General features: G+C 44.2%; 1 protein-coding gene across 1 annotated transcript in view; it reads left to right on the top strand.

Moving 5' to 3' along the window:
* Nucleotides 1-2246: 2246 nt before the first annotated feature.
* TH (tyrosine hydroxylase) overlaps nt 2247-13011 on the top strand; it is an 18186-nt gene continuing 7421 nt past the window's right edge. The window contains exons 1-5 of the mRNA XM_005499244.3: nt 2247-2443; nt 6963-7172; nt 10617-10791; nt 11581-11669; nt 11886-11953. Of these exons, the coding sequence (XP_005499301.2) occupies nt 2354-2443; nt 6963-7172; nt 10617-10791; nt 11581-11669; nt 11886-11953 (632 nt within the window). The 5' untranslated portion in view covers nt 2247-2353. The remainder of the gene's footprint in view (nt 2444-6962; nt 7173-10616; nt 10792-11580; nt 11670-11885; nt 11954-13011) is intronic.

The following is a 13011-nucleotide window of genomic DNA, read 5'->3' as shown; positions in this document are numbered from 1 at the left end:
CTCCAAAATATTTTCCAAGGACATCCTACGACACCAGGCATCATTCCCCTCCATCAGTTTGATGGGGTTTATTTTGTGTTTCGAGCATCCATGGCTTAGCTGAGGCAAAACAGAAGGTTTAGGAGACTCAAAGGGGATTAGAGATGAGATTAAAGCAAAAGCAAGTGCTGTTATCAGCATGAGGAGTGGTACCTTGCAGCCATATGCAATGGCTGGTGAGAGAGGAGATCCGATGGCTGCCTAGCTCCTTCCTCTGGTTTCCATTGAGCTGAAGAGCAGTGTATCCTTGACACCTGTAGTAAGACAAGCTACTCCACCTGAGTTTAAGTTATTTTTGGCTCACTACTGGACCAAATCTTAAGCTGTTGCCAGCTGCTCACTCTAGCTACAACTTCTACAAACCTTTAGCCACTTAGGGCTTCCCAAGGTGCCTTGGTGGGGCTGGAAGTGTTGATCATGCTGTCGGCTCCCTAGTATTCACAGGAGATGGTAAACATCAAGAAGCTTTGCAACTTTGAGAAGGTCAATGTGATGTTGATCCCCCAGGGCTCTTGGCACTGCAAAAATCATCAGCACACTGACACAAGCTCAGCTATCCCACCATGGGAATGATGAGCACCCACGCTAATCAGGTGTCTTCAGCAGGCATCTTCCAGAGCAACGCTGCAGTTGGCAAGGTTGTGGGTGTGCTCTCTGGCAAGTGACCATTGAAACGTCACTGACCTCCCCACCACAGGGATTTGTGCCGGATGGTGGCCTGCTCCCAGCATGGTTGGTGGTGGCTCACACAAAGCAGGACCATGCATTCCCACAGCACTTATTTGGGGTGGCAGAGCTGCTGCACCTCCCCCAGGAGGTAAAGACCACTTTTGCTGGCAGCGAAGCAGAGTCCCAGGATGGGTCCTGAGCTGTCACTGACTGTTATAGCCACAATGGTCCTTGGACATTTTATATCTGTTAAGGAAGCTTCTTTTCCCTAGGTTTCCTGATGCAGCGACTCAAGCATGGATTCCAGAAATTCTTCTTAAATAATTTATTTGCAAGATACAGCGTAGAGCAGCCTGAGCAGGTTGCCTCCAGAAGAGGGACTCCCAGCCAAGAACCCTTGGGCAATTATACCCTTAAAATATAAGCTTCCTACCTCTCGTGCATCAATTCAGGCCAATGGTAAAGTTAGAGTCTGAGGTCTCTCTGTTCATCATTGGATCTCTTCGTTTCTTATCTCTGTGGGTAGTGGTCCTTTTACTGACCAGACTAGACATCAAAGTCCTGAGCTTCAGTTATTATTTTGCACTTGCAGCTGGGGAGAAAAATAAGTTTTTGACAATAAACAAAACATTCTTCTATTTGTCATCTTCTTTTAGACATGTTGTTCTGCTCTTTTACTCATCTCCAGGGATGCAGTTCTCACCAGCAATCAAATCTCCCCTTATCTAGTAGTTTGACCTGACTCTGAGGCCTTTTTTGCTTAACGAGGGAGAAAGATCAGAAGTTCACTGCTTGCACTCTAAGCAAACTTACTTGTGCTAAGTGAATTCTATATAAGCAGTTTCTAAACAAGTTCCATAAGAAGTAGTATACTAAGTAATTCAATACGCTGAGGCAGTGTCTTAGGAATTACTGTAAGAGGAGCAAAGCCATTGGGAAGGCAGGATTGAGAGGATTTTTGCCCATTCTTTTTCTCTAAAGTGTTTTTCATCTCTGAGGACTAAAGCGGCCTGATTCTGCTGTCAGGGTTACATGGTCAAGCCAAGACATCAGGCTGTGGGAGAGTGCTGAAATGCTCAGTGTCTGCAGGGGCCAGGCATTGGGAGGTGAGCACATGAGAAAAGCATCCAGTTCTACAGCTGCCTTGGGGGAATCGGTGTTATTTTCCTATCCATTTACTGTCTCAATGACAAGGCAAACAAGGGGGAAAAAAAGGGCTAGAGAGGGCTCTTCCTTCCTTTTATTTGGTCCTTTCACAAATCAAAATCCTTTCTTATACCTCCCAAACCGGAAAAGCAAATGTGTTGGACAGAAACATAGCACAAGAGTGAATTCCACCAAGAAGAAGGGAGGGAAAAAAACAGAGTAGAAATCTTTTGGGCACAGGCAAACAGGTGGGGGGAGTGTCTGATTTGCAAAGGCAGGGTGTCTGCAATCTTTGTAGTGATTAGATTTAATGGGACAGAAACGTTTCTCTCCTTCACGTCCCCTCCTCCTCTCAGCCCGAGGGGGAGAAAGGAGGGAGGTGGTGATGAGGAGGTGGCGGGGGAGAGAAGATTTGAAAGAGTCTTTGACGTCAGCCCTGCCCTATAAAAAGCTGGCAAGAAGCTGGAAAGCGGAGATCAGAGCTCGTGGAAGAGCAAAGATGCCAACCCCGAACACCTCCACCTCTGCAGCCAAAGGCTTCCGCAGGGCGGTGTCAGAGCTGGACTCCAAGCAAGCTGAGGCCATCATGGTAAGACAAAGCTACTCCACTTCTTTCCCTTCTCTTCCAAAAACTGCAGCCTCTCCTGTAGCTATACGCAGAGACAGGGAGGGATAGATGGACCAACACTGCCTTTGTGGGAGATTCCCCAGATGGGCACCTCCAGGCTCCAGGCTGGCAAAGGGAAATTACCTGAACAGTTCTCTCTACATAGTGGTACATGTGAAATGCAAACTTATAGGTAGATTAAAGCTTGAACTAATGCAACATCCCGCTGCTGGCAACAAAAAGCAAGGTAAATAACCTGTAGTATACCTAAGGCAGAACTAACAAGGAATCCCCAGTGTGAAAGGGAATTTGAAAACCTTAATGCTCTCCTGATTTCAAGGCAAAAAACTCCGGAGATTTAACCTGTTCCAGCATAATGAATAAGTGTACCTGTTATTTCAGACAACTTGCAAGGCACAGGCAGTTTAATCAGTTTGTTCACTGCTGCTGTGTCCGCAGGTTCACTCTCTCCCAGCACATCCCACTCCCATATCTGTTCCCAGCCTTGCCTGGTGTGTTCTCAGCCCTGGGTTTAGCTTGGGGAATGCTTCTACGCACACCAGGTCTGTATGTGGCAGGGAAGAGCAAGAAAAACTTCCTGTTGAGCTGACAAGTGTCTTTCGAAAGCCAAGTTTGGCCAACCCATTGGACTGGCTGTAGGGACAGGGACATTTCACCTCCTAACCCAAATGCCAGGACAGGCAGGAGAAACCTGGAGACTCCTGGCACGGGACAGTCCTGTGGGTAAGGAATGTGGCCAGGCTGTGGATGGCCCTGCAGGAGCCAGAGCAGCCCGTGGCGGTGGGTGCAGCAGGAGGGGACCCCTCAGGATGCTCAGCAGGTGGAAACCTGGGAATCAAACTGGGTTAGGGAGCAGATGTGCTTGGCAGATGTCTGTAAGGTGACTCCAGCAGGGCAGTTATAGAGCTCCCTGTTTCCCTCCCCTACACACACTGCCTTTTTCACCCACTCTTCTCTTAACCCTGTGTGATGCTCTGATTCGGTAAAATCAGCCACTACATAGGCAGCAAGAGGTGTTTTGTAGAGTGGAGTGTGCTGGAAGGGAACAGAAACATTTAGGAAACAAGGAAGTAAGCTTGCTTTCTCTCATAAATGCAGATGAAGAAAGGCTTCCCTCTCACACTCCTTTTCATTCTAACAAAATAATGAACACTCAAGTGGTTCTTGAAAACCTAGTGTATTCCAGGCTGCTCATCAAATTGATACTTGAGACGCTTGTTGCTGTCTGGAGAAGGGACGAGTGCTTGGTTATTACACATTCTGGAGTGCTGCTTTGTGTTTGATGGGAAATGGGCCACTGAACAAAGGGACCAAATGATTTGGGGTTCACCAGGTGTGCTGGCAGCAATATGGCAGCCTGCTTGGAGTGAGCAGCTCATCCAGCCTGGGGCAGACATAAAACCTCAGCCTGTCTCTGCATCCCTTCTTTGAATGGAAGTTCTCATAAAAAAAATAATAATAATTTAAAAAAACCCTTAGCCCTGTTAGGATCACTCTGAAAGCAGGCTCCACAAATTGCTTTGCCCTTTGCTCTTACCTAGCACAGAAACTCTCCACAATCCCATCACTTATTTTACTGGCTTGTACGAGGCAAGAGGCACAACTCTGCATTTGTATGTGACAGTGCGTGTTCCTGGTATGACCATGAGCAATTGGCCACCCTGTCTCTGCCCACCACCACACCAGCTCTGGCAGGTCTGAGGTGTTCTGAGGTGTTCTCTTGCCATTGACCCCTGGGTACCAACACCCCACTGCAGGGGAAACTGTCCAAACCGTGGGGAAAAAATGTCCTTTGTATTCTCAGAACTCATCTACGCCAGCAGGTATTTTACACGTTAGCTGTGCCAGCCAAACGCCAAACTCGCACCGCAGAAAATTATTTTGTTGTGTATTTAGTTTTTCTGCTGCTAATAGTTTTTAAAAGGCACCCCGGGACTACGACTGGGGCAGGGTTTGGTTACAGAGCACACAAACAGAGCCAGGCAGGAGATGGCAGCTGGAAACAAACCAGCAGGAAGGAGCACCTAGGGAAGCAGGGGTGGGTCATTACTGTCCCCACACTGCAGAGAGGGAAATAGTCTTTATGGTCCTTCCTGCTTACTGCAAATAATGAGCTAGGAAAAAAAAAGCCAAAATACTTTAACTCAGAACACAGTACTTTTAATGACACTACTCAGGCTGGGCACTCTGAGCTGCAGCGAATTCAAAAAAGGAAAAACAAACTAACACTTCTTAAGAGGTGAGTGACTGTATCAGAATCAGGCCCTGGTTAGGCAAATAAATACTTTGCAAAATTGAATTAAAGTTTACACTGTAGCTAGATATACACTCAGGGAATTAGTCTTCAAGACAATTCGGAAATACCATGTAATGGCACCTTCCAAAGAAAGGAAGGCATCTGTCATGGGAGATCATTTTGGTTAGTTTATATCCCAGATTCCTAATTTCCAGCAAAAGGAGGTAAAACCCTGATGAGCGTAAATGTGAGGGGCAGAGGAGAGGACGATGAGATGGGGAGCGCACAGGCAGGCAGGCAGATCCCTCCCAGCTCCCTTCTCCCAAGCAAAATTCAGGCTTTTATCTATCTATCTATCTATCTATCTATCTATCTATTAGATTTACCCACCCAAAACATGCCAGCGTGGAACTAAACAGCTTCCAGGACCCCTTGACAGGGACCAAAATCCCCTTCTCCTGCCTGCCAGGGGCCACCCAGTCCCAGCTAACAGGTCTGACTTGTTGGGACTGATGCTCCCAGTGCAGCTTTCCAGTCATACAGGTCTACTCACTATTTAGACTCCCCTATTCAGATTTTAACCTCATTTGTAGCTTAGACACGGGTGTCTAATTTCCATCCTCTCCACCCTAGAAGTAAAATCCTGCTGCACCTCTGCGCCTTGGGGAACACTGTGATAAAACATCCTTGGCTAACACACTACCTGGCTTGGGACTGTTGCAGAGCCCCGTTACCATGGCTAGCACAAGGCTGTTTGCCCTACTTATTGCAGGCACTTTAAAGTAAACACCAGCTTAGTTTCAAACACAGTAGCGATATAAAACACACGCTTAAAGCTGAGCAGATGCCCACAAGCTTTTAAAAGTTATGGCTGAGGATACTTATTAGATGTCTTCCTCTTAGGGCATGAATACTTTCAATTTAGACAAGCAGCCATATGTGCTTATTTGTTAGAAGGAGTTTTTCTGTGCCACAAGGTATAAAGGGGTTGAGGATCAGCAAATACAATTTCAGAATGGCATCTTTATTAAAAAACAACTGTATAGAAATGTGTGGGCTGGCACCTAAACATGCAGTATTTCTCAGGCTGCATTTAAAATGTCAGCTTTACACCACTAAAGTGTCCGAGAGGATTTTCACAGGAAACATTAGTTACTGATGGTAGGCTTTGAAAATCAGAGAGAAAATGGGCTTAGTATTCGAGCAGGCTTTTTGAAAGGAAAATATTATCCAAATTTGCACAAGGTAGGGAAGATATTTTCCAAATATTTTCAGTGTAATCAGAGGGAAAACTTCAGCTTGTCTCCCTCTGTATGCGGATGCTAGATGGCTTTATATTCTGCTCCTTCCTTGGTAAAATGTTTCTTTTACCAAGTTCTGAGGGTTTGTCACGTAGTTTGGGCATTGAACATTGAAAATGGGAAACAGCTGAGCTACCTCTAAATGGAAACCTGGTTGTAAAAAGACCAGGAACAAATAAGTTAGTATATGAGCTATTTGTATAACAAAAGAAACAGTAGTGATGGAAATAGCTTGTAGCTCACTTTAAATACAAACAAGTGACCTAACATGGTCCCAGACACAGTGTTGCAGCATTTTAGGTGCAATTCCAAGTAACAGAAACCTGCAGGAGTTTGTTGGGACAAAACAAACCTATAGATTGGTTGGAGGAGTTTATTTTTTGGTGTATATGAATGTGGTTCCAATTACACTTCAATGGGCAAGCATCAACTTAATGTCAGAAGAAAATGTCACGTTGGATACTGGAAGAAGTTTAGCTAGGCTGCCCTGCTAATATACCTGCAAACAGTTAATTTTTCTGGGCCTGACCACAGCTGTGGGCTTCAGCTGTCCCTCATAGTGTGTCTTTTCTCGGGTGTTAATCTAATGCCTCTTCTCTTGAGTTCAGCAGACATTGAAAACTGTGTAAGATTCTTTCTCATTTTTATTTTTCGAAGGATATTGAAAACTGTTGCTAGGGAAAGTGAGGGGTGAAGCCCACTCTCTAATCATGCTACAATAATATTTTACACAGATATTTCCTAAACATCAACATTTCTAAAAGTTCAATTCTTAAGCCTCAGTACTCATTACCAGATGTTCCTCTACAAAGCCAGGCAAGTCAGTCCAACCTTCCTTTCTCTGCTGAGGCACATTTGTCACACCTCACCCAGCTACCAGTGTTGCCTCTGATCTCCCCTACATCTCTATCAGAAGTGTTATTTGTTTCTGTTCTGCCTTCAGTCTCCGCGGTTCATTGGTAGACGCCAAAGCCTCATTGAAGATGCCAGGAAGGAAAGAGAGGCTGCAGCTGCAGCTGCAGCCTCTGATGCCACAGAGTCTACGGAGACCATTGTTTTTGAGGAGAAGGATGGGAGAGCCATGCTGAACCTCTTCTTCATGCTCAAAGGAACCAAGACTTCACCACTGTCCCGTGCATTTAAAGTATTTGAGGTGAGTACCCAAAGTGTTGTATTGCAATCAAGGAATACACTACACATTTCCTGGCTGTTCTGTTAGAAATATCACTTCAGTCAGCTAAAGAAGACCCAGACTAGGTCTGACTACTGCCAATTATAATTTAATTGTCTGATGTCCCCACAGTCATGCCTTACTCGTGCCCCAGTGTGGCCTCACTTTCCATCACTAGGAATGCATCATGTCTCTGTCTGGTAGGGCTGTTAAGCTCTGGGCTTAACTTCGCTTAATTACTGGAGCCAACCACACAGTTTCACACCCACAATCCACATCCTTGTGGCTTGTACAATGCTCTGACAGTTCCCTCTACTGCTCAGCACTTCAACTTCATGTGCAGGGCTCTGATCCCATATTCAAAACATACCATGTGCCCTTTGTGGCTAAAGACCAAACCTGCCCTGCTTGTGGGTCAAGGCTTTGGCAGTCTCTGAATAGTATTGCCACAGTTATTTGCTCAAAGAGTTACAGGAACAACTTTCACCCTGGGTGTAAAATCTACATAATGATTTCAAAATTAGCTTCCTACTTAAGGGATGAGTTTGATTCACATGTTAAGGGTTCTGTTGGTTCCCCCCAGAGATGCAACCTGTATATGGTTTAGTATCATGGAAAACTGGTAACTAATTGAGGATTTTCCCCTGAGCCAGCAATATAACGTTGCATTATCTAGGATCTCATTACCATGAATGGAAAGACTGAGATAAGCGCTGACTATTTAAACAGTAATCAAAATATGACAACTTGAATTTATGTAGTATATTTTCATCCAGAAGGATTCAAAAGTGTTTTGCAAACTGAGGTTCTGAGCCATGTTTTATCTACAGTAGTTTAATTTCATTGACTTCAGTGGGGAGAGGACAATTTGTTCCTGTTAATCAGTCACATGGATTGTGAGGGGCCCCTGGAGGTCTCTAGTCCAACCTCCTGTTCAGAGCAGGTCCAGTCACAGCAGGTTGCTTGGGGACATGTCTGTTGCATGCTGAAAATCACCAAGCTTGAGATCCCACAGTCTCCTTGAACCCCTTGAGCAGTGTTTCACAGCCTACATGATAAAAAGATTTTATCTGTTTGGTTTTTGTTTAGTTGGTTGGGTTTTTTTTTCTTTTCCAAATGTTCTTGCTTCCAGCTTGAGCCCATTGCCTCTTGTTTCCCACTGTGTACTTTTGAGACAAATCTCTGTGTTGTTTACATCCTCCCACCAGTACTAGTAGACAGTGACTCAATCTTCCCTGCCCCTTCACTTCTTAAGGCTGAAACAATCCAATTTCCTCAGTCTTTCATCATATAACATTATGCTCTGGCCCCATGAGCATCTTGGCAGCCATTCACTGTAACTGCTACAACGCATCAATATCTTTCTTCTATGGGACATGGTACTCCAGATGTGGTCTCTGTCATCCCAGATAGAGAGGAGGATTCACTTCCCTTGACCTGTTGTCTGCAGTCCTGCTACTACAATTAAGTATGTGGTTGGCCTTTCTCATCACAAGGGCATGCTGCTAGCTCATATATTAATACACATGATAATTATATAACACCTTCCCCATGAAATGCCACCACTTCTGGGGTGAAAACAGATCACCAGAAACACTGTACAGCAAACCCACTGCCTAACAGCTGTAAACACATAAAAAGTGTGTTTTGGTGATAAGTATTTCCCTGAAATTGTAGGCATTCTAGCTATTCATCGCCCAAGTAGTGCTATCTCTGCTAATCTTATGAAAAGTGTTCAAGATCTTCAGCAATTACAAAATCATAGAATCATAGAGTGTCCTGAGTTGGAAGGGGCCCACAAAAATCATCGAGTCCAACTCCTGTCCCTGTATATGACAACTCCATAGTTCATACCATCTGTCTGAGGGCGTTGTCCAGTCTCTTCTTGAACATTGTCAGGCTTGGGGCTGTGACACCTCCCTGGGGAGCCTGTTTCAGTGCTCCACCACCCTTTGGGTGAAATTACAAAATATCTTGCACCTTGTCTAGGAGGACTGTTGCAAGAAAAGCTGTTTTCTGGGAAACATATTATTCTTGTATCAAAACTGAAAGAATCCCAAAGACAAGCTTGTCAGACAAAAGCCTTAGTATTGCCATGGTTGAGGTCTCCTTCCTAAAAGTGCACAGCTGCCAGATAAGGCATGAAAAATCCATCAGTGTAACATTTCAGATGCAATACACTCCTTAGTTGGTATGAAACACCGAAATGTAGGCTCTTGTACTTGGTATATTTTCTGTTATACTGCATTTAAAGTCTATAATCTAAACAATTTCTAAAACATCAAGCAAGAAACAAGGGCAGCTTATGTTCAAATATTATTTTGTTCTTCCTGGAGCAATTTACTTGCTTCATCAAGATCTCTTCTGGTAAAAAAAAAAGGGCTCTTTGAGCTTGTCACAGAGAGAGCTCTAAATATAATAAAAAGACAAGCATGTCAAGCCACGGCAGAGGAAGATTCATTTCCCAGATCCCTCTGGCAATGCAGGTACAAGATATGAAAGCAGATGGGCATAATGACATTTGCCTCATCATGAACCAGGCTGCAGGGAAGCTGGTTTCCCTCTGCTATATGTGTTTCATGCAGCCAAAGCATAGGTAATGCAATCACAGCTGACAGATTAATGCAAAGGCATTGATTGTTGAGGCGACAATGTAATAGAGAAATTGGTAGGTACATTCAAAAACACAGGCCTAAATTTAATTTACCTGTGGCGTTGCATCTGTTCCTTCTCGTCTTTTTTGCCTCCAATTAACAAAAGAAATCATGTCCCTTCCTCTACCAAAGATCTCACAGATACAGTGGGAAGGTTGGGTTGCTGCCCAGGGATTTGTGCTTGTACTGCCCGTTTTCACTGAGAAAATATCCACAAATCTACCAGGGCCCTTTGGAAGACTATAGACTCCATCTTGTCTCCTTCTTATTATTTGAGGATGGTCAATTCTAATAATGGTCCCGAACGATCCCAGCCCTGATAGCGATCCCCAAACTGCTGTCGAGCCCCTCCAGTTCAGCACCGCGGCCAGCGCCGCCTGCCCATGCCCGTGCAGCGCCCACCCCTGCGTGTCACCACCCCACAACCCCAAACCAGCCCCAAAGCGCCTTCACCTCAACTGAGAGACGGATGGAAAGGGGGTCGTGGGAGGTGGTGTTTTGCCACATCAGTTTCCCCGCTTGATACGATCTTCTTTGCCACTGTGGAAGTCTTCTGTTGATAGTTGTTGGCCAGTCTCACTGGTTGTCTGTGCAAGAAGGAAAAACAATGAAATTAATGGAGAAGTGTGTTTATCCCAAGGGAGGGGAAGTAAAAGAAAAATACAAAGGGCTGTCCCTCCCCAATGTATCCATATGGGCGCCTTTGGGAAGTACCGGCAGGTGTTTCAAGTGTTGTTTAATGTTTTTGTTCTCCTTTTCCATGTCCTAAAAGACATTTGAAGCCAAAATTCACCACTTGGAGACCAGGCTTAGCCGAAAGCCCCGTGAAGGGACTGCTGAACTGGAGTACTTTGTGCGCTGTGAAGTACACAGCTCTGACCTCAATACTTTCATTAGCTCCATCAAGAGGGTAGCGGAAGATGTGAGGACCACTAAGGAAGACAAATGTAAGTAACTTAGAAGCTGTTACAGTTTTGTGGACAGGCTGAGCTGTAGAGACAGGGTGGAGATTTTGTTATTCCCAGAAAAGCAGAAAGGCTACCATGTACTGAATTTGAGCAAATCAGAAAAGAGTGCCTCTGGGACACCTGAATCCTGAAAGCCACTTCCCTCCTTGCCCATTTCTCAGCCGACTGCAGAGTCCATAGACAGTTCTTCTGTCACCAGATTGAAAAAATAGAAATAGATGATGAAATTTCATGTTTTGTTCACACCTGTCTCAGAGTTTTCCATGCCTACTACTGTTTTTTATTATAAATGTAAAGTAGTTTCCTAACTATGTGTCAGGAACCCTGTACAGGTCCACCACTAAATTACAAGACACCTCCCATGCCATCCTGTTCATAAGACAGGTGATTCTTACTGTAAAATATCCCTAGAGATCTGCAGCAATTACTCTATGATCAGCTGGACCTCTGGATTTGTTTTTAATGTGAAGTCTGGCATCTTCAAGTAAAATCCAATTTTCATCTTATTGTTTACATTTTTCACAAAATACTCTGCTGACAGATAGGCAGGGAAGTAATGAAATGGAGATCATGGCATTAGACCTGACTCGAAGACAGGAGTGCTGAGAGTGTGGGACTGCTTCCCAGAAGGCACAGCTGTGTCCTGTGATGTTGTGCGTGTGCATTCGGTACACCAGGTCAGATGTATGTTATTCAAGCTCACTACTCAGCAGGGGATGCTCCATCTTCACTTCCACAGCTAGTTTTTATCTTTCTCTTTCCCCACAGTTCACTGGTTTCCCAGAAAAATCTGTGAATTGGACAAGTGCCACCATTTGGTCACCAAGTTTGACCCTGACTTGGATCTGGATCACCCGGTGAGTTAGTCTGTGTGGCCACATCCTCACGTGGGAGTCCTGAGCCTTCCCTCAGAAGCAGACACCTGGAGAACACCTATTATTTCAGCTGATCAGGGAACTACAGTGCAGTCACCACCAGGAAAGAAGTTCCTCCAGCCAGTGATGAACTTTGTTGGGTGAGAAGTTTTAGTAACTGATTAAAAATCTTGTCTCTGTTCCTGTTTGTCATCACAGGGCTATTCTGACCAAGTATATCGCCAGAGAAGGAAATCAATAGCAGAAATTGCTTTTCACTATAAGCAGTAAGTCTCTTTCCTAACATCCATGTGGGGATAATGCCATGCCAATGCAACCTGTTGGGAACTCATTGTGCTACTTACATGAGACGTCTTTTACGTTTTGTCTCCCCATTCAGCCTTGCCAGCTCTTTTTGTGTGCCTCTTCTCTCTATGTATTTGGGTTTCTTGTTAATTAAAAAATGTCTCTGGTCATTAATTTGTACATTGATAAAACCTGAATAAACTTCCTGCATAACAAAAGCCACATATAATTCCATCAGATGTCCAACTTCATTTTGAATTGTAGCATCTTAGAATGACATCTAATCCTGACTTCAGTGTTCCAAGTACTGAAAAAGCTACCACGTGCCCAGAAAACTTGTTCCAATGGTTCATTATCCTGCCTGCGAAAAAACGTAGGGTTTATTTCTAAACTGAACTTTGTTAGCTTTGGCTTTCACCCAATAAATCACACATGCCTTTCATCTATTAGATTGAATTCTGCTATCAGACTTTCGTTTTTTGTTTTGTTTTGCTTTGTTTATGAAGGTATTTATAGACTGAATTGTTCACCTCCTAACTCTCTCTGATAAATTAAATAGATTCCAGTAATGGTCTCATCATTGTCTTATATAGATTTAAGACTATCTCTTGTACTCCCACTTAATACTTCTGTTCTGATATATGCAGTAATAGCACTCAGCCTCTTCACTACAACATCAAATTGAACTCTAGTATTCAGTCTGGTTTGTAAAATATTTCCTAGATCCTATTCAGTAATACTGTCTTTCACCATAGCATCTCTCTCTCTGAGCAGGACTTTAAATGTAGATTTCTGTAGCGAGCCATATGAAAGCAGGCTATGGAAATTATATGGGTCACCTTCATGAGCTACTCCTGGAACTAGGGTGATCCCAGAATGGCTTTCTGCTTTATTAGGTTCCATGTTCTTTGCAGATTTGAAGCCCAGGATATAGACATTGATGTTTTTATCCTGTACTAATACTAAATGCACAGAAAGTCACTATGTCAGCAGGGGAGTCCTGAGGGACACAGGAAAAAATACTCTCCTAAGATGATGC

The sequence above is a fragment of the Columba livia genome, chromosome 5 (genome assembly GCF_036013475.1).
Source record: "Columba livia isolate bColLiv1 breed racing homer chromosome 5, bColLiv1.pat.W.v2, whole genome shotgun sequence".
Taxonomy (NCBI): Eukaryota; Metazoa; Chordata; class Aves; order Columbiformes; family Columbidae; genus Columba; species Columba livia.
Note: the sequence above shows the minus strand (reverse complement) of the source record. Positions and strands in the feature narration are given on the sequence as shown.